The 27,644-nt window shown below is 41.9% G+C and overlaps 2 protein-coding genes across 3 annotated transcripts; both read right to left on the bottom strand.

Annotated features, from left to right (window-relative positions):
• Window positions 1-3,065: 3,065 nt before the first annotated feature.
• LOC123723675 (P2Y purinoceptor 3) lies at window positions 3,066-9,615 on the bottom strand. Its single transcript, XM_045721848.1, has 2 exons — window positions 8,999-9,615; window positions 3,066-5,149 (listed from the first exon to the last, which is right to left on the bottom strand). Exon 2 carries the CDS (start codon window positions 5,003-5,005, stop codon window positions 3,581-3,583), a length of 1,425 nt encoding a protein of 474 aa, XP_045577804.1. The 5' UTR covers window positions 5,006-5,149; window positions 8,999-9,615; the 3' UTR covers window positions 3,066-3,580.
• Window positions 9,616-9,822: 207 nt separating this feature from the next.
• Window positions 9,823-25,930, bottom strand: LOC106608936 (schwannomin-interacting protein 1). Of its 2 annotated transcripts, none has more exons than XM_014207177.2 (7): window positions 25,493-25,930; window positions 17,465-17,985; window positions 15,226-15,404; window positions 12,600-12,693; window positions 12,266-12,418; window positions 11,880-11,997; window positions 9,823-11,114 (listed from the first exon to the last, which is right to left on the bottom strand). In XM_014207177.2, the coding sequence occupies exons 2-7, from the start codon at window positions 17,726-17,728 to the stop codon at window positions 11,014-11,016; spliced, it is 909 nt and encodes a 302-aa protein (XP_014062652.2). In that variant the 5' UTR covers window positions 17,729-17,985; window positions 25,493-25,930; the 3' UTR covers window positions 9,823-11,013. The 2 variants fall into 2 exon arrangements, with proteins under 2 accessions (XP_014062652.2, XP_014062651.2); XM_014207176.2 differs by having other exon boundaries at window positions 17,465-17,795; window positions 25,493-25,929.
• Between the last annotated feature and the right edge of the window lie 1,714 nt (window positions 25,931-27,644).

Here is a 27,644-nt window from a genome sequence, read left to right as displayed (position 1 = left end):
ACGGTTTTAACTAAACTTGATGGTTGAACAGCATCGTTTATCAGAGAGCAATCTTAGCTAAAAGTAACGAGATGGCTATCAACTTTGCCAACATAGCTAAAGGGCAAGGAGCAAGACATGCAACTGTCGTCAGCTACAGGGAACTAGTAAGCTACTAAGTATAAATTGCACACCAAAGAAAGTCACAATGGTTCAAGTTATCTACAATTCTTCAATGCAACTTTGTAACGACGTTAGATAACATTTGTCGATTTTTTGTGTGTTTATCTATTCATATGATGTATCGTGTTTAGCTAGATGGCACAGTACGGGGGTTGGGTAGACAAAAAAAATGCTGATTCAGATAATATCGTTGCGATTTCCCCCACAGTTGACCGTTTACCCTACAGACTTAATTCAATTTAAACGACTTATTCAACCGTTTGCTAACATTTTGTAACTTTACAATCAGTTTTGTGATTATTTCCAAGTTTAGCGAATATTTGATATGAACATATGGGGGTGGAGTAGATTGTCGAGAGGGGGGGTTGCATGAGCGGATTTGGGGGAGGGGTTCGCGAAGCAAACCTATGGCACTCGCACTGAAACGGGGGTGTGACACCGACGTAGCATAACTCTGTCCTAACCATTAAATAGTTAGCAGCTAACGTTAGATAAGTAACTTTGAATCAACTTACTTTAGCTAACTACATCGCTTAAGGTACTTTGCTAATGTTAAAAGATATTCACTTTTAAGTCGCCTAAAATCTTACTGCAGTGTTAAACTGCCATAAAGCTTTCAAACGAGCTAGCGACGTCAGCTAAACGTGGCTATTCCACCAAAGGAACGTAGTAACTAACTATAGCTTGTTAATTTAGCCGAATTTCTAGTCATCCTATAAGGTTAGCAACTAATCTATCTTGAGATTGAGTGAAAGTGTTTTGAAATACATGACGAAGGTTGAAATTGTTAAATGTAGCTAGCTATATTTCCTGGCTAACAGCCCACAAAACTTTGTCGAAAACGTAACTAGTTAACTTTGTTTCTTTTTAGCTACCATTAGCTAAATGAAACTAATGTTATCTAGCCTGTAAATCAAGGCATGCTAAAATGCTTACCATGAGAAAATACGTCCTCGTCCCATGAAGAAACGACCATTCATGCAACAAACAAAACAAATCCCCATGTAAATGCAATTCAGAAAATATAAATTAATTCGTTAAATATATTTTTCAACCAAGACATTCATTCTCTTGCAGCAGAAGTTTGAAAATGGCGCCAACGCCTCGCCTCGACAGCTCTACACACACTGGTGACACGGAGAAAAAGGGGAAAAAAATAAATATAAATTTCAACGGTCGAATTTTAATTTTTAACAAAATGCATGAGGTGTGTGATCGTTAGCCTAATTCATATTGCTATTCACTTTTGCTTAAAATTGCTCCTATGATTTAATTTTATTTTTTTTGTTCAATTTTAATAACCGTCAAAGATTGTTCTAGTCGTAGTGCAGCACGGGAAATTACATAACCGGTTTTGTTTTGAATTTCCAAGCCGGGAAAGGGTGAAATGGGAGGATTTGTCGCCCCCTTGAGTTCATCAATGTATGCCTATGCATTTCACTCCTCAACTAGGCCAGAGATATAGTAGGTCTAGGCCCTAGAGGATATAAAACACCTTTGACTTGTATGGTAAACTATTTGTTTAACTGCCATGTAATATGCATTAGATATATATTCAGATAAGAATACGCTGCCTTAAAAGTGTGTAAGCTACTAACATTACGTAGTTCTCTCTCTCTCTTCCTGTGTGTACAAAGATGGAACTAAGCCTTTCAGTTGGCACCCTGCCTGCTACATTCTCCTGTTTCTTAGATACCTCGCTCAATTGATGGACAATAAATAGCTCTTCATCCAATGTTGCTACTTTTTTTTTCCAGGATCAGAGAGTGGAGGGGGGAGAGAGAGAGAACGAGAGGGCAGGATAGAGAGAGAGAGTTGCACTGTTGTGAGTTTATTTTAGGTCCAATGAAAACATAAATGTCATAAAAACATGTCTGATAAATATATACTGTATATGTTCCTGTACAAGACCTCTAACAGCCTGTATGTTAGGCCCCTGTAATGAGTCAAATGACAATAAGTTTATCTGTTTCAAAGAGATGGAATATGGGTTGTGAATTTGTGAACATAGTGGATCGAGGGGATAGATAGTCAGCAACATAGGAAATTCCATAGGGAAATAGTATGTTATTAAAAAATATGTTTACACAAGTACTTTTCCATCAATACAGCAGATTCTCTGTACTTACACAACCCAAATGACAGCTTAATAATTTACCCAGAGCTCAGAACTAAAGGCAACAACAATCTTAGGTCTTTACGGTCCGTCAGTCTCACCTCACCATAATTTGAGCAAACGGAAGGACAGAGTAGAGTAGGTTGCAGGATCCATAGTTCCTGACAAGTGCTTGTGACATCACTATAGTCTAGATTCTAGAATGTACAACCCCATTCCATGTTAAATCAAGTAGGTTGTTTTTGTGAATGAGTGGAGAGTATTTCTCAGATTTCAGGGTGTTGTACAATTTCTTTTCTCTCTGTGTGTGTGTGTTTAAACACTCAGCACTACATTAGTTAGGTTGACCTTTGGGTTGAGTTCAGGTGAATAGGGAGATTATTAACATTATTGCTAATCCAATTTGTTTACAAAGGCATGACCATTTTTACTCTCTCTCTCTTTTTCACACACGTGCACACACACATGCATTTTGTTCTTCTATCCTTGTTAGGGACCTACAATTAATTTCCATTCAAAATACTATTTTCCCTAAACCTAACCCTATCGCTTACCCTAACCCTAATCTTAACATGTAGCCCTAACCCAAACTCCTTACTCTAACCCTAATTCTAACCTTAACCCTAATTGTACCTCTAACCCTAAACCTAACCCCTAAACTTAAAATAGCCTTTGTCCTCATGGGGACGTGGGAAATGTCGCCACGTGGGAGAATTTTCCTTGTTTTACTATCCTTGTGGGCGCACACACACACAATTCAACAACACAATCTCATTGGACAGTAGCATTACATTAAACATGTTTAATCCAGTCTTATTTTACACATTTCCAAAATGTCAGACACAAGATGAACAGGAAATAGACCAATACAGTTGTCATCAAGGGCTGTCATCAAAAGATACAATAACAGATACCAAATTTGTCTCTGAGTTTTGTTTTCCTGAGGTATAACTTCCTTCAACTCAACAAATTCATACATTTTTTTTTCTTTACAAAAAAACGATATAACAGAGTCAGTCCATCATTGTTTTTGTATGGTACAGTATCATAATCCTCATCCAGATCTACTCATCAACATTTGAATACTGCCAATGATAGTAAGATCATCTATAATGTCCTTTGTGTCTCCAAATCGTTCCTTTTCACACCCTGAATTCTGCACCCAACCATTTATACTGTTCACAAAGGTCTGCTTCTGAATGAAACACATGGAATGCAGAAGACTTCCGCCACCAACAACAACTCATCCTATGCATGCCAGCATTGATCCCCTCGGGATGAATAAAGTCTATTTAATTTAATTTATTCCACAGTGTATTTGACTTTGGATTTGGTCATCCCTCTGAATAAATGTACAGCCGTTTTATTTGTCTCTTTGTTGTTACCCTTGTTATTGACCATGCCCCCCTTCTCGCCCCTGTCGCCCCCCTCCTCCTCATCTCCCGCTCTTCCCAGCTTCCTCAGCGGCCAGAGGAGCCCATGCTGCTGGTTGGCTGCCGTAGTGTCTGGCGGCGGGCAACAGGGGGCGCCACCCCCTTTCTCCTTGGTGAGGAAGTAGAGGAGTGCGTTGAGCCAGGCATTGAAAGACGCCAGCGGCCGGGTGATCTTATAACACATGGATACCATCGTCATGGTGTGGCACGGGACACCTTTCTTCACTTTCAGGACGAGGAAGATAGTCCTGGTGACATGAAACGGGAAGAAGCAGAGGGCAAAGAGGAGTGTGATGGTGATGATGGTCTTGATGGATTTACGCCGTCGGTGGGCGTATGGAGAGTGGGCGCCAAGAACTATTGACATCCCCTCTCCTCCCTGAAGTCCTCCAACTCCAGCTCCATTCCCTCTCATTCCTCCTCCACGTCCCCCACCTCCTCCTCCTCCTCCCCCCTCTCCTCTGCCTCGCTGTGACTGAGGCTGGGAGCGCAGGGTGCGGAATATTGTCAGAACCACATGTGAGTAGCACCAGGCGATGATAGAGAACGGGAGAAAGAACCCTAGAAGATGTAGGATGATTCCATATGGAACGTAGTCTTGGAACTCCTTATCGATGGCATCGTCCCAACAGTTCTGATACGTCTCCACCTCACCGGTACCGTTACTACTAACGGTGCCAGTGTTATTACTGGTAATCGCCATCGCCTCGCCCCCTACGCCTCTCATCACGTGGCTCGTTTGGGCAAACCGGAATATGGGGCACGTAAGAGCGAAGACGACCCCCCACACCAACACACACGTCCCCTTGACTGCTCTCTTAGTCTCCAGTGTGATGGTCCTCATAGGGTAACATATCCCCAGGTAGCGATGGACAGATATACACGTCAGGAAGAATATAGAACAATACAGGTTGAAATAGAACAGAAAGCGGACCAATCGGCACATGTAGTCCCCAAAGATCCATCGGTCACGCATCACATAGCTAGCCACCAGGAAGGGGAGTGACAACCCGTACATGAAGTCTGTGGAGGCGAGGTTGACCATGTAGATGAGGGAGGCGTTCCAACGCTTGGTGCGTCTGAAGGAACGCCAGAGAATGATAAAGTTGAGGGAGATTGAGAAGAGGAAGGTGAAGGAGTAGCACAGAGGGAGGAAAATGTACTTGTAGGACTCGTCGATGCTGCAGGAGGGAGGGAGCGAGGGATTGACAGAGAAGGAGTTAAGGAGGCGGTGTACTCCTTCAACAATAATGTCATCATTGAGCGCCTGGGCGTCCATCGTTGTTGTTGTCATGGTGACGTTTGGGTGTTTCCGTGTCAGTTGAGATTATGTCTCATCTTCCCATTCCACTGTTGCTACTGGTTGCCTCTGTTTGATTTCTGATTATCCAATTCCCAGGTTCACTTATGTTGTCTTCACAATTCAAATTCTGTTTACCTGGAAAGAAAGAGAGAGAGGGTTGTTACAATCACCCATTCATTCATTGCATCTCATATCAATTAATTTTCATAGTATACTTCCCTGTACAGTGATATGAAATGGATATGCAGGTACCTGCCAAAATAATGGAAACACTTGAGTAAATGAGGGATACAAAGTACATTGAACACAAATAAAAACTCAATAAGTAAAGTGTTGGTTCCATGTTTCATGAGCTGAAATAAAAGATCCCAGACATTTTTCATTTGCTCAAAAAGCTTATTTCTCTCAAATGTTGTGCCCAAATTTGTTTACATCCCCATTAGTGGGCATTTTAGCTTTTGTCAATATAATCCATCCACTTGATAGGTGTGGCATATCAAGAAGCTGATTAAACAGCATGGGGACAATACAAGGCCATTTTAGCATGGGGACAATAAAAGGCCACTCTAAAATATGCAGTTTTGTCACACAACACAATGCCACAGATGTTTCAAGTTTAGAGGGTATGTGCAATTGTCATGAGTGCAGGAATGTCCACCAAAGCTGTTGTCAGAGAATTCAATGTTCATTTCTCTACCATAAGCCGTTTTAGAGAATTTGGCATTATGTCCAACCGGCCTCACAACCGCAGACCACGTGTAACCACACCAGCCCAAAACCTCCACATCCGACTTCTTCTCCTGCGGGATCGTCTGAGGGCAGGGGGGCGGGTGCTGAGGAGTATTTCTGTCTGTAATAAAGCCCTTTTGTGGGGAAAAACTGATTCTGATTGGCAGGGACTGGCTCCCCATTGAGTGGGCCTGGCTCCCAAGTGGGTGGGCCTATGCCCTCCCAGGCCCACCCATGGCTGCGCCCCTGCCCAGTTATAGATTAGGGCCTAATTATTTTATTTCAATTGACTGATTTCCTTATATGAACTGTAACTCAGAAAAATCTTTGAAATTGTTGCATGTATATTTTTGTTCAGTATATATTGAAAGCAGGTGCTACCACACAGGTGTGGTTTCTGAGTTAATTAAGCAATTTACATTTTTACATTTTAGTCATTTAGCAGACGCTCTTATCCAGAGCGACTTACAGTAGTGAATGCATACATTTCATACATTTTTTTTTCTTTTCTTTGTACTGGTCCCCCGTGGGAATCGAACCCACAACCCTGGTGTTGCAAACACCATGCTCTACCAACTGAGCCACACAATTAACATCCCATCATGCTTAGGGTCATGGAAAAAATGCTAGGCAGGCCATTATTTTGGCTACCAAAGCTATGGCCCCATTGGATGACAATGCTCCCATCCACAGGGCAGGAGTGGTCACTAAAAGGTTTGATGAGCATGAAAACGAGGTAAACCATATGCCATGGCCTCTCAGTCACCAGATCTCAACCCAATTGAACACTTATGGGAGATTCTGGAGCGCCGCCTGGGACAGTGTTTTCCACCACCATCAACAAAACACAAAATGATGGAATTTGTTGTGTAAGAATGTTGTCCCATCCCTCCAATAGAGTTCCAGACACTTGTAGAATCTATGCCAAGGTGCATTGAAGCTGTTCTGGCTCGTGGTGGCCCAACGCCCTATTCAGACAATTTATGTTGGTATTTTCTTTATTTTGTCAGTCACCTGGAAGTCTGGAGTTATATAACTTTTAGCATACTCTAAATCCGGGGTATTCAACTCTTACCCTACAAGGTTCAGAGCCTGCTGGTTTTCTGTTCTACCGCATAGTTAATTGCACATACCTGGTGTTCCAGGTCTAAATCAGTCCCTGAATAAAGAGGAACAATGAAAAAAATGCAGTGGAAATGGCTTTGAGGTCCAGCATTGAGTTTGAGGGCTCTAAACGGCCATCGTCATCTTTTTAATGTCTTTGTTTCATTCAACATGCACCATGAGGTGTCTTCCCTTTGTTCTCTCCCTCCTTCTCCCTCCTTGCTGACCGGTGACTCCCCCCAGCCCCTTTCACAATCTCCAGTGCTGTTTTCCCTCCTGTGTGTGTGTGTTTTGCCCTCCTGTACGACTATATGCTGCTGATTCAGTCTCTTCTCACTCCATTAACTCGACAATCAGTAACTACACTTCCCCTTGTCCCATCAGTCCATCCCTCCATCCCCCCCGTTCATCTTTCGTTTCATTCCCCTCCACCCTCCAATGACTCCATATGCATCCACCCATCCATTCCCACCTCCTCTTTGCCCTCATTTTCATAATCTTGATTCATTAACTTGTGTGTCATTGTATTTCTTCTCTTTCGTCTTGAGGCTTGTACGTCATTCATGAACATATGTGGGTCGCTTCACATTTGGCCACTATCGACTGAACTCAAACTCATTCAAGCCCTACTATCCCATTATACTGTACCATCACCACATTGCTATCCCCTTGTCCAGTGCTTTGCACGTGCCCAGTTACGACCCCCCCCCGCCCAAAACACACACACAAGCAGGTGCGAGTGGGCTACACATGATGTGTGTATGTCTGTGAGTGGGTGCAATCAACATCACTTCACACATACAATATAGAGGATTTAGGTAAATATAGGTCCTATGTACACCAACAGGTGCAAAAAAAATATGATTTCAAATTAATTAGCTCAATCCCTTCTTCATGACTACTCTGTTTATCTGAGTGTTTAATATAATAGATAAGAGCCATGCATTTAGAGAGTTGGGACATTACAATAATTATTTCAAAAACTAAAAGCATTGTCTTTTGGACGAATCATTCACTAAACCTCAACTAAATATTGTAATAAATAATGTGGAAATTGAGCAAGTTGAGAAGAGTAAACTGCTTGGAGTAACCCTGGATTGTAAACCGTCATGGTCAAAACATATTGATACAACAGTAGCTAAAACGCGGAGAAGTCTGTCCATAATAAAGCGCTACTCTGCCTTCTTAACAACGCTATCAACAAGGCAGGTCCTACAGGCCATAGTTTGTTTTGTCGCACCTAGACTACTGTCCGGTCGTGCGGTCAGGTGCTACAAAGAGGGATTTAGGAAAATTACAATTGGCCCAGAACAGGGCAGCACGGCTGGCCCTTAAATGTACATGGAGAGCTAACATTAATATGCATGTCAATCTCTCCTGGCTCAAAGTAGAGGTGAGATTGACTTCATCACTATGTAATGTATGTAATGTAATGTAATGTTTTTAATTGTATGTAACTGTCTTAATTTTGCTGAACCCCAGGAAGAGTAGAAGCTGCCTTGGCAGGAACTAATGGGGATCCATAATAAATACAATTAAATGGGGAATATTTGTACTGTGTGTGTGTCAGGTCTGGTCTCCTGGTTGTACTGTGTGTGTGTCAGGTCTGGTCTCCTGGTTGTACTGTGTGTGTGTCAGGTCTGGTCTCCTGGTTGTACTGTGTGTGTGTCAGGTCTGGTCTCCTGGTTGTACTGTGTGTGTGTCAGGTCTGGTCTCCTGGTTGTACTGTGTGTGTGTCAGGTCTGGTCTCCTGGTTGTACTGTGTGTGTCAGGTCTGGTCTCCTGGTTGTACTGTGTGTGTGTCAGGTCTGGTCTCCTGGTTGTACTGTGTGTGTCAGGTCTGGTCTCCTGGTTGTACTGTGTGTGTGTCAGGTCTGGTCTCCTGGTTGTACTGTGTGTGTGTCAGGTCTGGTCTCCTGGTTGTACTGTGTGTGTGTCAGGTCTGGTCTCCTGGTTGTACTGTGTGTGTGTCAGGTCTGGTCTCCTGGTTGTACTGTGTGTGTCAGGTCTGGTCTCCTGGTTGTCATAAGAAATTATGGCACATAGAGAGAGTGGCAATAAATGTAACTGTAATAAATCTATAAATGTAAACAGCATAAATACCTAAATCTCTGCAATCTGTGAGCTTTGTAAGCAAAATAAAGGACATACCTGTTGAAATGATCTGCGGTTCAAAGCGTTCTTCCTTTATCCCTGTTTTCCAAGTTAGAAAAACCAAGTCCAAAAAAACTAAAAGACTTTGAAGATACCGGTGAAGACCACGAGTAAAATGGTGAATATATAAGAACAAAATGACCAATCAAGAAGATACCGGTGAAGACCACAGGTAAAATGGTGAATATATAAGAACAAAATGACCAATCAAGAAGATACCGGTGAAGACCACAGGTAAAATGGTGAATATATAAGAACAAAATGACCAATCAAGAAGATACCGGTGAAGACCACAGGTAAAATGGTGAATATATAAGAACAAAATGACCAATCAAGAAGATACCGGTGAAGACCACGGGTAAAATGGTGAATATATAAGAACAAAATGACCAATCAAGAAACTCTGTGTTGGAAAGTCTATCACTTTCTTGACATAATGAGTCACCTTCGGTCTGCCTCCTTTCTACCTGTTTTTGGCTCCTCTAACTCATCCCTGTCTGCCTCGTGTCTTTGTCGATGTGACACAGTCCCTCCCTGCCTCCCTCCCACCCTCTCTCTCCTCTTGTCCCTCTATCTTTCCCTCCCTCCCCCTGTCCCCCTGTCTTCCTCCCATTCTGCTGATCTAGACATTTGGCTAAGGCAAACTCTAACCAGGGCTGAAGTCACACACACACACACACACACACACACACACACGGCAATGTATACAATTTACATCTGTGCTAAATACATTATGTAAATAGCTACTGTACATGTACACTTAATCCGTCTCTAGATACAGGTACATACATACATACATAAGCAGCACTAGCACACCTACATACAATATGTGTCCTTGACAACCTGTTTATTTCATGCAAAATTATTGTAGAATAAAACAAAGTCAACAGTGATGTCAAACTCATGTAACCCACACAAAATCCCAATGCTCCTTGTGTGTGTGTCTGTGTGTTTGTGTTGCTGTTTTATGACAACAGTACCAAACGACTGAGAAGCTTGGTCAGGCATCTTGTCGGTCGGCTGGTAGGTACATTGTTGTCATATTACAACAGTATGCAGGTTAATATAGTACTCCATTCCTTTTACACTTCCTGCTATCTCAAATAGACCCAAGTCATTGAGTTGAGCTGTGCTCGCATTACTGTGTGTGTGTGTGTTTGGTTAGTAATGCCCGTTTCTCTGACTGACTCATTCAACGATCATCATACATACATTAAAACATAGACGAGAATAGAAGACGTAGCAACGTAAAATCAAAACAAACAATGAAACGTGTCCCAGCAACAAGAATAAAAACAATCGGGTAACACTTTATTCAAACTCTACGTCGTAACGCTCAATGACAGGAAATCTTCGGACATTTGTTATGATACCGTATGACGTACAGTTCAAATAATGTGCTACCAAACAATCATTGCATTTCACCATGTGGATGACAATGGACATTAGAACTAGACTGATCCATGGGCAGCAATAGCAGCTTATTAATCCCTTATAATATTACCGTCATTTTCCCCCTAAAACACTACAACACAACAACATTAACAGTCCAGACATACACGTTTCCCTTTATAAAAACACAGAAAAAGACAGAGCAAAACCGGGTTGATATGATGTCATAACGACTGTGAAACTGGGTGTGATGACGTCATTTCAACCAGTTTTGCTCACTGGGAAATAAAAACAAAATGCTGTGCAATTCAATCCAAAAAGTATTTAGGAGTGATGCAGTCTCTTCACATTGATTTGATTCGTCCATTAATTTCAAGCACCGGTGTCCGTCATTGACTGATTGTGACCTGATCTCTAACACCGGGATTCCATTTTATTAGACGACGACCGTAGAACTTAGAATGATTTTAATTATTCTATGGTGATGGGCCTTCTGAAAGTGTCGTCCATAGAGTATATAATACGCAAGAGTGGCTTTTCATAGACCTGCATAGCTCTAAGATTGTGCTGATAATGGCAGCCATCTTGGTCAGGTTTCTATATGTGATTCTAAGGTGACTTCAGAGTGATGTCATATCCTGTACCTCCAGCAGCATAGCATCCTGTTCTGTCCTCAGCTGGTCCCGAGTCTGTAGATGAACCACCAGCTCTGTGCTAAGGTCTGATGAGCGAGGCACAGAGACACACCCACATGTGCACACGTGGACACAAACAAAATGTCAGATCAAAAATGTAAGATCAAATGCAGTTGTACAGATCACTTGACAAAGGTGAAATAAATGTAAAATAATAAGGTTGGTATAACTTATAAATGAAAAAGGTGAAATATAAAGTAGCCTATACCTAAAATATACACTGAGTGTACAAAACATTAGGAACACCTTCCTAATATTGAGTTGCACCCACTTTTGCCCTCAGAACAGCCTCAATTTGTTAGGGCATGAACTCTACAAGGTGTCGAAAGCGTTCCATGCTGGCCCATGTTGACTCCAATGCTTCCCACAGTTGTGTGAAATTGGCTGGATGTCCTTTGGGTGGTGGACCATTCTTCATACACTCTGGAAACTGTTTAGTGTGGAAAAACCCAGCAGCGTTGCAGTTCTTGACACTCAAATCGGTGCTCCTGGCACCTACTACTATACCCCGTTCAAAGGCACTTAAGTCTTTTGTCTTGCCCATTCACCCTCTGAATGGCCCATATACACAATCTATGTCTCACTTGTCTCAACGCTTAAAAATCCTTCTTTAACCTGTCTTCTCCCATTCATCTACACTGATTGAGGTTGATTTAACAGGTGACATCAATAAGGGATCATAGCTTTCACCTGGATTCACCTGGTCAGTCTATGTCATGGAAAGAGCAATGTTTTCTACACTCAGTGTAAATATGCAATTTATCCGGTGTAGTATCTAAGTGACCACTCACCTTGTATAGCCTTGTTGAGAGAGTTTTGGTGGACGTTGAGCTCTTTGAGACTGAAGGCTTGCAGGTCACTACGGTCCAGTCTTCTACTCTTCAACAGCTGATTACAACAAGCTGGGCTCTGAGACACAGGGGACAGAGTGAAGAACAGAATATAAGATAACTGAGGATAACACCTAATAACAAAACACTGTGCACCCCGAGGGCAGTACTATTAACCGCTAGTCCCTCCTTCCTAGCCACTCCTGTAGATATGATGGGATTGTATCAGACGGCAAGGTGAAGCAAGTGCCTATCCTATACATTCAGAACTACAGGAGTGCAGAGGGGGTAGGGGGTAGGAGTTGATTTGGGATTCAGGTCCCTCGCTCCCTCCCTCCCACTCTCACCTCCTGTTTCTGCTCGGTCCTCAGCTTGTTTCTGAGTGCGCTCAGCGCAGCCTTGAAGCCTGATGATTTGCTCTTGGCTGCAGGGGGGGCAGGGAACTTTGGCTGCTGGCACACCTGCCCACTGGGACTGCTCTTACCAACCATTTTGGAATTCTTGAAAGGACAGAAACAAAATAAAACAAAATGGCATTACGATTGAGATCTGGAATACAAGAAAACAAGTGTCTTTCACAATTCTATGATATATCCAGTCCCTCTTTGTTGCCATTTTGATTCATAAGAGCTGTAGCACTCTATCTATGACCAGCCTTACCTTTTGAGTGTGTGTGCTTACCTTCACGCTAACTTTTTTGCCAGTATCCTCATCCTCTTCTTCGCTTCCGCTGTCATTGATGAAGCACAGCTGGAGGTTCATCTGATTCGAAAGACTGATGAGGAAAAAACATTTTTTAGTTAGTAAGTAGTGAAATTACCCTGGCATTGATAAACATGATTACAAGAGAAGGTGGAAAGTTTTTAAGTTCCTCGGCATACACATCACGGCGTACACATCACGGACAAACTGGTCCACATCACGGACAAAATGGTCCACCCACACAGACAGTGTGGTGAAGAAGGCACAACTTAGGCTGAAGAAATTTGTCATGTCACCTAAAACCCTCACAAACTTTTACAGATGCACAATTGAGAGCATCCTGTCAGGCTGTATCACCGGTTGGTAGGGCAACTGCACCACCCACGACCACAGGGCTCTCCAGAGGGTGGTGAGGTCTGCACAATGCATTACCGGGTTCAAACTACCTGCCCTCCAGGACACCTTACAGCACCCGATGTCACAGGAAAGCCAAAAAGATAATCAAGGACAACAACCACCCAAACCACTGCCTGTTCAACCCGCTACCATCCAGAAGGCGAGGTCTGTACAGGTGCATCAAAGCTGGGACCGAGAGGCTGAAAAACAGCTTCTATCTCAAGGCCATCAGACTGTTAAACAGCCATCAGCCAACAGCCATGGAATCATGTAGTAACCAAAAAAGTGTTAAAAAAATCAAAATATATTTTATATTTGAGATTCTTCAAATAGCCACCCTTTGCCTTGATGACAACTTTGCACACTCTTGGCATTCTCTCAACCAGCATCACCTGGAATGCTTTTCCAACAGTCTTGAAGGAGTTCCCACATATGCTGAGCATTTGTTGGCTGCTTTTCCTTCACTTTTTCGGTCCGACTCATCCCAAACCATCTCAATTGAGTTGAGGTCGGGGGATTGTGGAAGCCAGGTCATCTGATGCAGTACTCCATCACTCTCCTTCTTGGTAAAATAGCCCTTACATATTCTGGAGATGTGTTGGGTCATTGTCCTGTTGAAAAACAAATGATAGTCCCACTAAGCCCAAACCAGATGGGATGGCGTATCACTGCAGAATGCTGTGGTAGCCATGCTGGTTAAGTGTCCCTTGAATTCTAAATAAATCACAGACAGTGTCACCAGCAAGCCAACCTCATACCATAGCACCTCCTTCTCCATGCTTTACTGTGAGAAATACACATGTGGAGATCATCCGTTCACCCACACTGCGTCTCACAAAGACACGGCGGTTGGAACTAAAAATCTCAAATTTGGACTCCAGAACAAAGGACAAATTTCCACCGGTCTAATGTCCATTGCTCGTGTTTCTTGGCCCAAGCAAGTCTCTTTTTATTATTGGTGTCCTTTAGTAGTGGCTTCTTTCCAGCAATTCGACCAAGACCTGATTCACGCAGTCTCCTCTGAACAGTTGATGTTGAGATGTGTCTGTTACTTGAACTCTGTGAAGCATTTATTTGGGCTGCAATTTCTGAGGCTGGTAACTCCAACGAACTTATCCTCTGCAGCAGAGGCAACTCTGGGTCTTCCATTCTTGTGGCGGTCCTCATGAGAGCCAGTTTCATCATAGCGCTTGATGGTATTTGCAACTGCACTTGAAGAAACGTTCAAAGTTCTTGAAATCTTCCGTATTGACAGACCTTCATGTCTTAAAGTAATGATGGACTGTCGTTTCTCTTTGCTTATTTGAGCTGTTCTTGCCATAATATGGACTTGGTCTTTTACCAAATAGGGCTATCTTCTGTATACCCCCCTTACCTTGTCACAACACAACTGATTGGCTCAAACACATTAAGAAAGAAATTCCACAAGTTAACTTTTAAGAAGGCACACCTGTTAATTGAAATGCATTCCAGGTGACTACCTCATGAAGCTGGTTGAGAGAATGCCAAGAGTGTGCAAAGCTGTCATCAATGCAAAGTGTGGCTATTTGAAGAATCTGAAATATAAAATATATATTGATTTATTTAACCCTTTTTTGGTTACTACATGATTCCATATGTGTTATTTCATAGTTTTGATGTATTCACTATTATTCTACAATGTAGAAAATAATACAAATAAAGAAAAACCCTGGAATGAGTAGCTGTTCTAAAACTTTTGACCGGTAGTGTATGTATACACTGTTTTTAATACTATCTATTGCATCTTGCCTATGCCGCTCTGTCATTGCTCATCCATATATTTATAAATTCTTATTCCATTCCCTTACTTAGATTTGTGTGTATTAGGTAGCTGTTGTGGAATTGTTAGATTACTTGGTAGATATTGCTGCACTGTCGGAACTAGAAGCACAAGCATTTCACTACACTAGCTATAACATGTGCTAACCATGTGTATGTGACCAATCAAATTTTATTTGATACCACTCCTCTAGGGAGCTAGCTTTCTTGGATTCTTTCTTGGATTATTGACCACAAGGTTGTGAGTTCGCTTCTTGCCTCGGACCTTATGCTTCTCCCTTGGTTTCATTACTGGTGTCAGAAGTGGGATTTGTTCATGATTGTATCAGCCTGGGTACTATACTATTAGTACATAATGAAACAACACTATCACCACACAATGTTACGTAGACGACACCGTGCTTCGTACCGAGAAGTTAGGGCTGTCACGCGGCTATTGCAGTCCTCCTCGCCTCCGTCCTCCCAGCTCTCCTTACTCTTCCCTTGCTCCCTGTCTCCTGGCCGGTTCATGGACAGCGTCTTCCCTCTCTCTCTCTCCTCCGGCCGGCTTGCTGACAATTTCTTACCTCGTTCCAGGACACTGGAAGACTGGAGATGAATCAGATATACAGTCGTGAAAAAGTAAGTACACCCTTTGGAAAGTGGTCTTTTTTAATATATATATATTTTTTTTACATATTTGGACACATGGATATTTGAGCTATTTTCCAACCACATTCATTGATAAAGGGAACCCAATTTAACAAATCGCACACCAAAAAATGTACTTTGAAAATGTTATGCAATTAAAATAAACCAAAATGCAATTTCGTTATGCAGGGAAAATGTGTACACCCCTCCCTTTACCTTCACCTAAAATGGCTAAAATTAGGATCAGGTGCACAGGTGCAAATTATTAGGAAATCTTTAGAGAGTACCTTGGGAGGGTCCAGACTTCCATAAAGATTATAAACTTGGTCTGGTTTGGTCTTAACCATATGGGTGTTGTAACACATCATGCAAAGATCCAAATACCTATCCGAGGCCCCCAGAAGAAAGATTATTGATGCCTGTGAGTCTGGGAGGGGTTACAAATCAATTTCCAAGCAATTCGAAGTACATTGTTCCACTGTCCGACGGATCATCTACAAATGGAGAAAATTCCAGACCACTGGCAATCTACCTAGAACAGGTTGTCCCACCAAATTCACCCCAAGAGCTGACCGAAAGATGCTCATAGAAGTCTCTAAGAACCCCAATGTAACATCAAGTGATCTACAGGCCTCTCTTGCTACAATCAATATTGAAGTGCATGAGTCAACTGTCAGAAAGAGACGGCACAATCTTGGCCTACATGGGAGGTCAGGAAGGAAGAAGCCTCTGCTTTCAAAAAAGAATATCAAGACAAGACTGACGTTTTCCAGACTTGTTTGGCCGCAATGCCAGATGCCATCTTTGGCAAAAACGAAACACTGCCTTTGAACAGAAGAACCTCATACCAACCGTAAAGCATGGAGGCGGTGGCATTATGGTTTGGGGCTGCTTTGCTGCCTGAGGGCCTGGCAAACTTGCCATCATTTAGTCAACCATGAATTACATATCGTAGCAGAGAATTCTTGAGGAGAATGTGAGGCCATCTGTCTAAAAGCTGAAGCTGAATCGAACATGGATCTTGCAACAGGACAATGATCCAAAACACACAAACAAAGCTACAACAGAATGTCTCAAAAAGAAGAAATGGAGGGTTATGGAATCGCCGAGTCAAAGCCAAGATCTCAATCCTGTCGAAATGCTGTGGGGGGACTTGAAGCGGGTCGTGCATGCAAGAAATCCCTTGAATATAACACAGTTGAAGCAGTACTGTAAAGATGAGTTGGGAAAAATTCCTTCCAGTTGATATGAGAGACTGATAGACAGTTACAAGAAACGGCTACATTAAGTTATTTCAGCCAAAGGGAACGACGCCAGCTACTGAAGCTAGGGGTGTACTTATTTTTTCCACACTATGGAATTGCATTTCTGTTGACCTTCGATGAATAAATAATTGCAAAGTATAAACTTTCAGTTTAACTTGTTAAATTAGGTTACCTTTATCTGTCAATAGTGTTGAAGTGAAGATTACATATCCATCTGTCCAAATACTTACTAAAAAGTAACACTTTCCAGGGGGTGTACTTACTTTTTCACACGTCTGTAGGTAGCACAAGTTATACAGAGCAAGTTATGGAGAGCCTCTCCTGTGTGTAAGTTTAATTGTTTTTTGAATGAGCTGCCCTATTGGCCAGGTCTCCCTTGTAAAAGAGGTATTCTGACCTCAATGGGACTTCCTGGATAAATAAAGGTTAAAATGATAATGGATTAAAAAAAGTTAATATTGTATATTGTTTAGCAGTGCTGTGTAGTCTCTTTCAACACAAAATGAGTCACTGAATAGAGCAGCTGACTGACATTGCATTCATGGACACATTTCATCTGTGTCCCTGACAGATGCACACTTCTCTCCCATAAATATACAACTGTGTCACCTGTCCACATCCATAAGTAACAGACAGCATTCAACTATGACCCTTTACCTCTGTTCTTTCTTCTCACTCCTCTCCCCTTCCCCCTCTCCTCTCCACTACCTGTCCAAAAACACCTGTCCCCAGCACTCAACCGTGACCTCTGACCTTTGTTTTCTTCTCTCTCTTTTCCTCTTCCTGTTTCTCCAGCTCTGCGATGCGCAGGCTCAGCGCCTCCCAATGCATTATGGGTAGGCCCAGGTCATCCTCTCCGTAGGACCCCTCCTGCCACACCAACGCCGCTCCTTCCGCATCATCATCCTCTTCATCATCTTCCTCTTCAGCCTCGTCGCTCTGTTTCTCCTCTTCCTCCGTCTCGTCGCTCTCTTTCTCCTCTCCCCGCTCCCTCTCTTTCTCCTTCTCTCCCTCCATCTCTTGTGTCAGTGGCAGAGAGTGCCAGCGTGGGTAGACTTCACTCCGCTCTGGGTTGGAGGGTTGTCTAAGATAAAGATGATATACTACTACTTAATAAACATGTTATAAAGAACTATAGTAACCTACTGGTTACTAAGCTGTTATAACAACTATACTACACTACTTGGTGGTAGGCAGTGCTTAATTTGTAAATCAGGAGGTGCCGGAAGCAAAAGCGAGTGCGAGAGGGGGGTGACCTGGGGAGCTCTGAGGTACTGAAAAAAAAAAAAAGAAATCACCTTGATAATAAAGCATATCATCACATTTGCGTAGTGACACAAAACAGTAGAGTAGAGGCACTTACAGAAGTTGCACACATGGGGAACATTGTAGTAGCCTAGGGTCTGGGAAAAATGTGTCCTTTTATAAACGCATTTCATGCAATTCAAAATAATTTTACATGACTGGAGACTTTTGAAGAATTTTTTCAAAACCATACAAATGATCGAAATGACAGGCTACTTTGACACTGACAAACTGAGAATCTGAGATCAATAAAAACGACCTTAAATCCATCAAATGAATGGTCAGATGAAGCAGATGCTAAGCTACAGGACGGTTTTGCTAGCACAGACTGGAATATGTTCCCAGGATTCCTCCAATGGCATTGAGGAGTATCTGTCATTGGCTTCATAAATAAGTGCGTCGATGATGTCGTCCCCACAGTGACCGTACGTACATAACCCAACCAGAAATCATGGATTACAGGCAGCATCCGCACTGAGCTAAAGGCTAGAGCTGCCTCTTCAAGAAGCTTATACGAAATCCCGCAATGCCCTCCAACGAACCATCAAACAGGCAAAGCATCAATACAGGACTAAGATCGAGTCATACTACACCGGCTCTGATGCTCGACGGATGTGGCAGGGCCTGCAAACCATTACAGACTACAAAGGGAAGCACAGCTGAGAGCTGCCCAGTGACAGGAGCCTACAGGACGAGCTAAATTACTTCTATGCTCGCTTCGAGGCAAATAACACTCAAACATGCATGAGAGCACCAGCTGTACTGGAAGACTGTGTGATCACGCTCTCCGCAGCCGATGTGAGTAAGACCTTTAGACAGGTCAACATTCACAAGGCCGCAGGGCCAGACGGATTATCAGGACGTGTACTGCGAGCATGCGCTGACCAACTAGAAAGTGTCTTCACTGACATTTGCAACCTCTCCCTGTCCGAGTCTGTAATACCAACATGTTTTAAGCAGACCACCATAGTGCCTGTGCCCAAGAACACTAAGGTTACCTGTCTAAATGACTACCGACCCGTAGCACTCACGTCTGTAGCCATGAAGTGCTTTGAAAGGCTGGTCATGGCTCACATCAACACTATTATCCCAGAAACCCTAGTCCCACTCCAATTTGCATACCGCCCCAACAGATCCACAGATGATGCAGTCTCTATTGCACTCCAAATGGCCCTTTCCCACCTGGACAAAAGGAATACCTACGTGAGAATGCTATTCATTGACTACAGCTCAGCGTTCAACACCATAGTGCCCTCAAATCTCATCAATAAGCTAAGGACCCTGGGATTAAACACCTCCTTCTGCAACTGGATCCTGGACTTCCTGATGGGCCGCCCCCAGGTGGTAAGGGTAGGTAACAACACTGTGCTTAGCCCCCTCCTGTACTCCCTGTTCACTCATGACTGCACAGCCAGGCACGACTCCAACACCGTCATTAAATTTGCCGATGGTCACCGACAACATCGAGACAACCTATAGGGAGGAGGTCAGAAACCTGGCCGTGTGGTGCCAGTACAACAACTTCCCCCTCAACGTGATCAAGACAAAGGAGATGATTGTGGATTACAGGAAAAGGAGGACCGAGCACGCCACCATTCTCATCGACGGGGCTGCAGTGGAGCAGGTTGAGAGCTTCAAGTTCCTTGGTGTCCACATCACAAACAAACTAACATGGTCCAAGCACACCATGACAGTCATGAAGCGGGCACGACAAAAACTATTCCCCCTCAGGAGACTGAAAAGATTTGGCATGGGTCCTCAGATCCTAAAAAGATTCTACAGCTGCACCATTGAGAGCATCCTGACTGGTTGCATCACTGCCTGGTATGGCAACTGCTCGGCCTCCGACCGCAAGGCATTACAGAGGGTAATGCGAACGGCCCAGTACATCACTGGGGCCAAGATTCATGCCATCCAGGACCTCTATACCAGGCGGTGTCAGAGGAAGGACCTGAAAATTGTCAAAGACTCCAGCCACTCTAGTCATAGATTCTTCTCTCTACTACCACACGGCAAGCGGTACCGGAGCGCCAAGTCTAGGTCCAAGAGGCTTCTAAACAGCTTCTACCCCCAAGCCATAAGACTCCTGAACATCTTGTCAAATGGCTACCCAGATTACTTACATTCCCCCACCACTGCCACTCTCTGTTGTCATCTATGCATAGTCACTTTAATTAACTCTACCTACATGTACATACTACCTCAACTAACCGGTGCCCCCACACATTGACTCTGTACCGGCACCCCCCTGTATATATTGTTATTTTTTACTGCTCCTCTTTAATTACTTGTTACTTTTATCTCTTATTCTTATCCATATTGCTTGAAACTGCACTGTAGGTTAGGGGCTTGTAAGTATGCATTTCACTGTAAGGTGTTGTATTCGGCGCATGTGACTAATACAATGTGATTTGATTTGATCAACAGCATAGGCCTACGTGTGTGGAGACACATATTGTAGGCTACAATATGAGGATGAAATTATAATCCTAAAAATGCTATTCAGTTTCACTTACTCACGCAATGATGTGCAGCTCACTCACCGGTGATGGCCGATGCGTTCGATCCAAAAACCTACAGTGCATTCGGAAAGTATTCAGACCCCTTGACTTTTTCCACATTTTGTAACGTTACAGTCTTTTTCTAAAATTGAATAAAACATTTTTTTCCCTCATCATTCTACACACAATACACCATAATGACCAATCGAATGCAGGTTTTTAGAGATTTTAGCAAATGTATTAAAAATAAAAAACTGAAATGCCTTATTTACATAAGTATTCAGAGCCTTAGCTATGAGATTGGAAATTGAGGTCAGGTACATCCTGTTTCCATTGATCATCATTAAAATGTTTCCACAACTTGATTGGAGTCCACTTGTGGTAAATTCAATTGATTTGACATGATTTGGAAAGGCACACATCTGTTTATATCAGGTCCCACAGTTGACAGTGCATGTCAGAGCAAAACCCAAGCCATGATGTCGAAGAAATTGTCCGTAGAGCTCCGAGACAGGATTGTGTCGAGGCACAGATCTAGGGATCTATTTCTGCAGCATTGAAGGTTCCCAAGAACAGAGTGGCTTCCATCGTTCTTAAATGGAAGACGTTTGGAACCACCAAGACTCTTCCTAGAGCTGGCTACCCGGCTAAACTGAGCAATTGGGGGAGTAGGACCTTGGTCAGGGAGGTGACCAAGAACCCGATGGTCACTCTGACAGAGTTCCTCTGTGGAGATGGGAGAAACTTCCAGAAGGAAACCTGGCACCATCCCTACGGTGAAGCATGGTGGTGGCATCATCATGGTGTGGGGATGTTTTTCAGTGGCAGGGACTGGAAGACTAGTCAGGATTGAGGGGGAAAGATGAATAAAACAAAGTACATAGAGATCCTTGATGAAAACCTGCCCCAGAGTGCTCAGAACCTCAGACTGGGGCGAAGGTTCATGTACATTTTGGTGGGACAAAACTAAAAAAACATGTGGGATGCATGCCAGCAAATCCACTACACAACACAACACAACACTAAACAGTACATTAATTACACTATAATGGTGACAAGCTGTTCCCACAAACTGTTAGGGCCTACATAAAGCTGTCCCAACAGCAGAGTCCCAACAGCAGTCCAAACACCTTACAACTGGCTACACCTGGCTATCAGAGGAGCCTTGTCTGGCAGCGAAACAGTTAATTCAGCCTCATTTACTGCATTTTAAAAAACATAGCTGATATGGCTGACTTGCTTAAACAAATGTGGTTTCTACCGACAATTAAAACGTACAAACTATGGCATAAGGGGACGACAAGCGGATAAGAGGCAAGCCGTAATTTCGATTAAGACATTAAAGAGCAAGCAACGACGGACGTAGTCAATATAACTATTTGGTCAGCACCTTTGAAATGTACAGCGACAGAATTCAGAACATGGGCCGTTTTTACAGTGTACTCCCTGTAAACCAAGTCAGAACCGTAGGATAAATAAAGGGGGCATATAAGCAGACAATGAAAGCTCTTACAATATTTGATGATTACATTTCTCTAAAACAGGTTATAGGCTACATGTGCACCACCAAGTTAGAACAGTAGGCGAAATTAAGAGGTGAAAATAGACACAATTATTAGGATGAGGCACATTGAACGCTGTTTGGGTCTTTGCGTGTCAAAAAAGATACACGTCAAATAACACTATTTGACGTGTTAAATAAGCTTTTAATTTGACACGTCAAATAACAAAATTCTATTATAAAATGTTGTGTGTGCTGAATTTGCACATGCAAGCCAAGCGTCACCACTACTATCAGTAGCACTGTCAAATCTGTACAAAAAAGTCTGCAAACAAGCAAACACCGGCTACAAACGATGTGTTTACAATACTGCGTTGGTGAAAATAGACCAAATTATTAGGGTGAGGCACATGGGCTACTAACAGCTTACTACACAACATACACTTAGTATGACTTTCTTAGCTACAGTATACATATCTCCCTTGCATATTACATCACTTATGCAGCTGCATACAAGACACTTTTGGATTCACCTTGTGCTGTGCTCACTTAAACAGGAAGTTGGCGCGGCGGTCCTTTGTGGGCAAATTTTGTCATCAAAGTCTGAAATTCTCTGGATTTATGGTGGGTACTCGGGACAAAAACACACAACCACTTCACTGTAACGCTTGGAGTTAGCCACTGATTATTTCCAAACCACTCATTGTTTAATTTGCGATTTCCAACTTGTTGTGTAATGTTTATGTCCAATGGCCGATGAGCACCGATACATTTTATCTATAATTTCTCTTCATTATTTATCTTCATATGAAAGGATTAAAAAGGATTTGTCAGTAGATTGTCGACTTGATTCATGCTGATAACTGCTAGCTAAGATTTTGAAAGTAAGATTTTGACATGATCAGTCCAATCAAAGCTACTATACATATAACGTGATTTGACGTCATTTTATCTGTGGCCAATGACCTTGAGCCTTCTTGGAAGGGCTCTTCTAATGTAACTCTATGGCAGGACCCAAGGGGCTTAAATGTTCGATGTCTACCCTTACTAAGGACTTAGACTTGGCCTGTGAAGTAGTGTCCCCATGAGTGACAGAACACTGAGCCAATCACGGCGCAATGCTCCTATTTTCTGCTGGCTTGCCCCACCACCACAGAAAGCACTGAGCTAGGCTCAAACACCTGAATTTTGGAGCTGCCTTACTCAAGAAAACAAAAAAGAGACCATGCGGCTTTATTAACTCAGTGATATATAAAAAAAATTACATTGTTTGCAAACTGATATGTGACATGTACTAATGCCAAAATAACATGCAAAATAGGCAAGCCCCCAAAAAAATGTGGAGCCCCACCTGCCCTGAATGACGGGTCGCTACTGGTAGAGACCTGAGAATAGCTGTGCAGCAACGCTCCCCAACCAACCTGACAGAGCTTGAGAGGATCTGCAGAGAAGAATGGGAGAAACTCCCCAAATACAGGTGAGCCAAGCTTGTAGCGTCATACCCAAGACACCTCTAGGCTGTAATTGCTGCCAAAGGTGCTTCAACAAAGTACTGAGTAAAGGGTCTGAATACATATGTAAATGTAATATTTCAGTTTAATATTTTTAATACATTTGCAAAAGATTCTAAAAACCTGTTTTTGCTTTGTCCAATTTTTTTTTTACATTTAATTAGGCAAGTCTTTACAATGACAGCTTAGGAAAAGTGGGTTAACTGCCTTGTTCAGGGGCAGAATGACAAGAGTTTTACCTTGTCAGCTCAGGGGATCGATCTAGCAACCTTCCGGTTACTGGCCCAACACTCTAACCACTAGGCTACCTGCCGCCCCAATATTATGTGGTATTGTGTGTAGATTGATGATGGAAAAAACAATTTAATAAATGTTAGAATAAGTATGTAACGTAAAACTTTTGGGGAAAAGTCAAGGGCTCAGAATACTTTCCGAATACACTGTATATCTCACTTGTTTCACTTTGTATTTGGAAGTTTATCAAATATTTTGTTAGGCTAGAGCAGACAGATTAGAGACTTCTCTTTTCAGCAGGAGCCATTTGGTTTCCAACCTGTGTTTTCCCGCAATTGTATTTGAAATATTGCGAAAGGCCTGTTTTGTCTGCATGCTGTTCACTGACAGATTTTCTGCGTCTTCCTGACTCTAGGCTATGTCTTGTTATTGGGCTACACACAATCCACAGCTAGGCTATTTTTTAAAAGATGCTATTGACCTCTGTGGCTAAATGACGGGCATTTTCATGGTGTAGTAGGCTATTCTGAATTATTTCATTATTTTCATTGAACAGACAGCAGTTATTCTATAACTTCGGCAAATGTATTTCAATTTATCAGGGGCAGTGGTGGAAAAAGTCCACAATTGTCATACTTGAGCAAAAGTAAAAATACCTTAATAGAAAATGACTCAAGTAAAAGTGAAAGTCACCCAGTAAAATACTACTTGAGTGAAAGTCTAAAAGTATTTGGTTTTAAATATACTTAAGTATCAAAAGTAAATGTAATGGAAAAAATGTGTACATTGTTTTCTTTAGGAATGCAGTGAAGTAAAAGTAAAAGTTGTCAAACATATACATAGTAAAGTAAAGTACAGATACTCCAAAAACTACTTAAATAGTACTTTAAAGTATTTTTTCCTAAGTACTTTACACCACTGATCAGGGGTGCCTCAGCTCCTCCAGAACCCTTTGCGCTATGATTAACGAAGAGGCAACTCGAATGAACTTTGAACGCTTTAATTATATTTTTTACATCGCAAAAAGTTACACTAATTTTTCATGACACAAGAGAGGTACCAGATCCGGCAAAATACGTTCCGGAATAAAACAGTCCACGGAGGGGATCCTGTTCCGGCAGGATCCGGCTACAAATTAAGCACTGGTAGGCCTACGACTTCAAAATTATATGCAGGGAGAACATTTTACTTTAAAGAAGCTATCAACATTATTAAAATTATTATATTTTGGGACGACTTGAAGTTAGAGTTCAACAGAGAGGAGAGAGTTTCAGAAAGTTAATGTTTTTGTTAAACGTTAAGGTAACACATGGAATGCCTGGAAACAGAATATAGAGCGTTTCAACTTTACAATGTACCAGTGTAAGTAACTTACAGCCTAAATTACCAGTGGGTCTATCTATGTGGCTATCCAAACTGCACTCTGAAATGTGTATAGATCAAGACAGACTGCAGAATATAATTGAATAAGAAATAGAAATAGAAAATAAAGACAGTTACGTAAACGCTGTTAGGGAAAAAGTGTTTTCAAGACTGATTGATGTACGCTATAGTAACAGTAGCCTATATAAAGTAGCCTATATAATGATAATAGGCCCAAGAAGTAGCCTAGAGAAGAAGCGAAGTAAAATAAACACATAACACGTATCGATAGATGTAGCCTATATGCATATTGTTAAGTTAGTCAGTGGTCGATCGTGTAACCCAATACCTATTTGGAATCGCTTACCAATTTCCCAGGGGAGTAGAAATCACAGCTTCTTGCGCTGTCAAACCCGGGGAGAGGATTCTTGTGTCCACATAACTTTCTCTCGCTTCCTTGAGCGAAAACTCTTCCTAGTTTCCCTTTATTCTCCTTCCTTCTCCCCCTCCTTCTTCCTGAGTTTCCACACTTTTTTTAATTCCCCGTTCCTTTATCTCAACTTCTCGCTCACTGTAACGGGAGAAGGGTGTTGAACTGCAAGATTATGGGAAGCTTGTTTACGCGGCTTTGAAGTTACAACCAGTGGCAAATGTACTTTAGTAGCCTAATGTTATAGCTGGTTAGTAGCCGAGCATCTCCAAGAAATCCACGAATTCTTGCGCCAAAACAATCGAAACAAAAGCGTAAACCTTCAGGAATTTCACGGCTTTTCAGTAGGGACACAGAGAGAGGAGGGGTGGAGAGAGACGGGCTGAATAAGTAACGAAAATTACCAGGTGTCATATTTCACCGTTTTCTAACAGACTACTGACATTCAAATGGTAGAAGAAAGTAGGATTTGATTCTGTAAGTTTTAATTCTGATTGATAGGGAGATGATTACTAAGAGAATACAATTCAGGATGTTAGTAAACTTTATTTAGGCTATGTTCCCCCTTGTCGTGTTAGTAGTATTTGGGACTAGTATTCTGCCAGCAGCACAAACAATAACGTCACTCTGTATGGTACTCAGTAATCCTTAAAAATAAAAGCCCGCATTTCTAAACCTTGCAATGTGGATAACTCATTCAAAATATATTACATTTGAATCAATGTCCATTTGTATTGTGCTTGTAAGCAAATACAATACATCATTTATAGAAACAATTACAAATGTGCTTCTAAAAACATTTTAAGACCACTATCAAAAAAATCAATGTTCAGACTGGTATGTTCACAATATTGGGTTGTAGAGAAAAATGATTATATGTGCAGATGTAAAAGTGGGGCTGGGAATACTCAGTGAGGTCTGTAGAATCTATATGGGGTTATTTCTTGGTGGACTGCGGTCTAAATACCCAGCAGCACTCCACTCCACTCCACCTGTTCCATTGGTCCCAATGCAATACACTGTAGGCCTATAAAATACACATTGGCTTATGGAGAAAAAACTATTCTATGTGCCGGGTAAAAGTGGGGTTGGGATTACTCATTAGGGTCTGTAGAATCTATGTATTTTTTACATTTACATTTACGTAATTTAGCAGACGCTCTTATCCAGAGCGACTTACACAGTTGATGTATGGTGTTATTTCATGGGGGACTGTGATCTAAATACCCTGCAGCACTGTCTACTTCACCTATTCCATTGGCCACAATGCAATATACTGTATTTGAATCACCAAAGACATTTTGGGCTGTAGATGAAATATTGGTCTGAAAATAGTAAAGATTAACCCTATCAACAACCCTCAGTATTTCAACTACTTAATATAAACAGTGCAGGTTAAACCACATCCATTTACTACAGTCACCAATTTCATAACATGTCAGTTAATTCATGGTCTAACACACTATGATACATTCATTCATTTCAGTCCCCACTTTTCATGAAATGTTTCGGCTTAGAAATTCATGGTTTGACATACTCTATGATACATTCATTGATTTCAATCACCCATTCCATGAAATGTGTCAGTTAAAAATGCATGCTCTGACACACTCTATGATACACTCAGTCATTTGAATCACTAATTTGAATCACTCATCGAATAAATCCATGAAATGAGTGATGGGCACCGATATGGAAAATGTTCAGTCAGGTCAAAAATGATTGTCACGCTTGATAAAGATTAGCAAAAAAAGAATATAATATAAATAATCCAAATACTGAGCTATATTGTATACAAAACAAATGGGACAAATATATTATTTCATACTAATACAATTGCTCAGATAAAGACATCATTTGTTTTTCTTCAAAAACAGATAGGGGTCAACATTTTTGACACCCTTGTTTTCAATACCTCACCTTGCGAGCATAATTGCACTGAGACTTTTTTAGAAATGTTTTATGAGATTGGAGAACACATTGGGAGGGATCTTAAACCATTCCTCAATAAAATAATATCATTTTCAAAAACATTTGCCCACGCAATATATCTCAGTATTTGTATTAGTTATTTTTAAAGTCTTTTTTA

Source organism: Salmo salar, chromosome ssa07 (genome assembly GCF_905237065.1).
Source record: "Salmo salar chromosome ssa07, Ssal_v3.1, whole genome shotgun sequence".
Taxonomy (NCBI): domain Eukaryota; kingdom Metazoa; phylum Chordata; class Actinopteri; order Salmoniformes; family Salmonidae; genus Salmo; species Salmo salar.
This window is presented reverse-complemented; position numbering and strand designations above follow the sequence as displayed.

Bases quoted from the DNA above. Each gene is read 5' to 3' on its own strand.
- LOC123723675 (XM_045721848.1), bottom strand. From the start codon at position 5,005: ATGACAACAACAACGATGGACGCCCAGGCGCTCAATGATGACATTATT.
- LOC106608936 (XM_014207177.2), bottom strand. From the start codon at position 17,728: ATGGAGGGAGAGAAGGAGAAAGAGAGGGAGCGGGGAGAGGAGAAAGAG. The intron at 15,405-17,464 runs GTCAGAGGTCAC...ATTCATCTCCAG, and splicing joins AGAGAGAGAAGAAAACAAAG to TCTTCCAGTGTCCTGGAACG. The intron at 11,998-12,265 runs GTGAGAGTGGGA...CCTGTGTCTCAG, and splicing joins GGACCGAGCAGAAACAGGAG to AGCCCAGCTTGTTGTAATCA.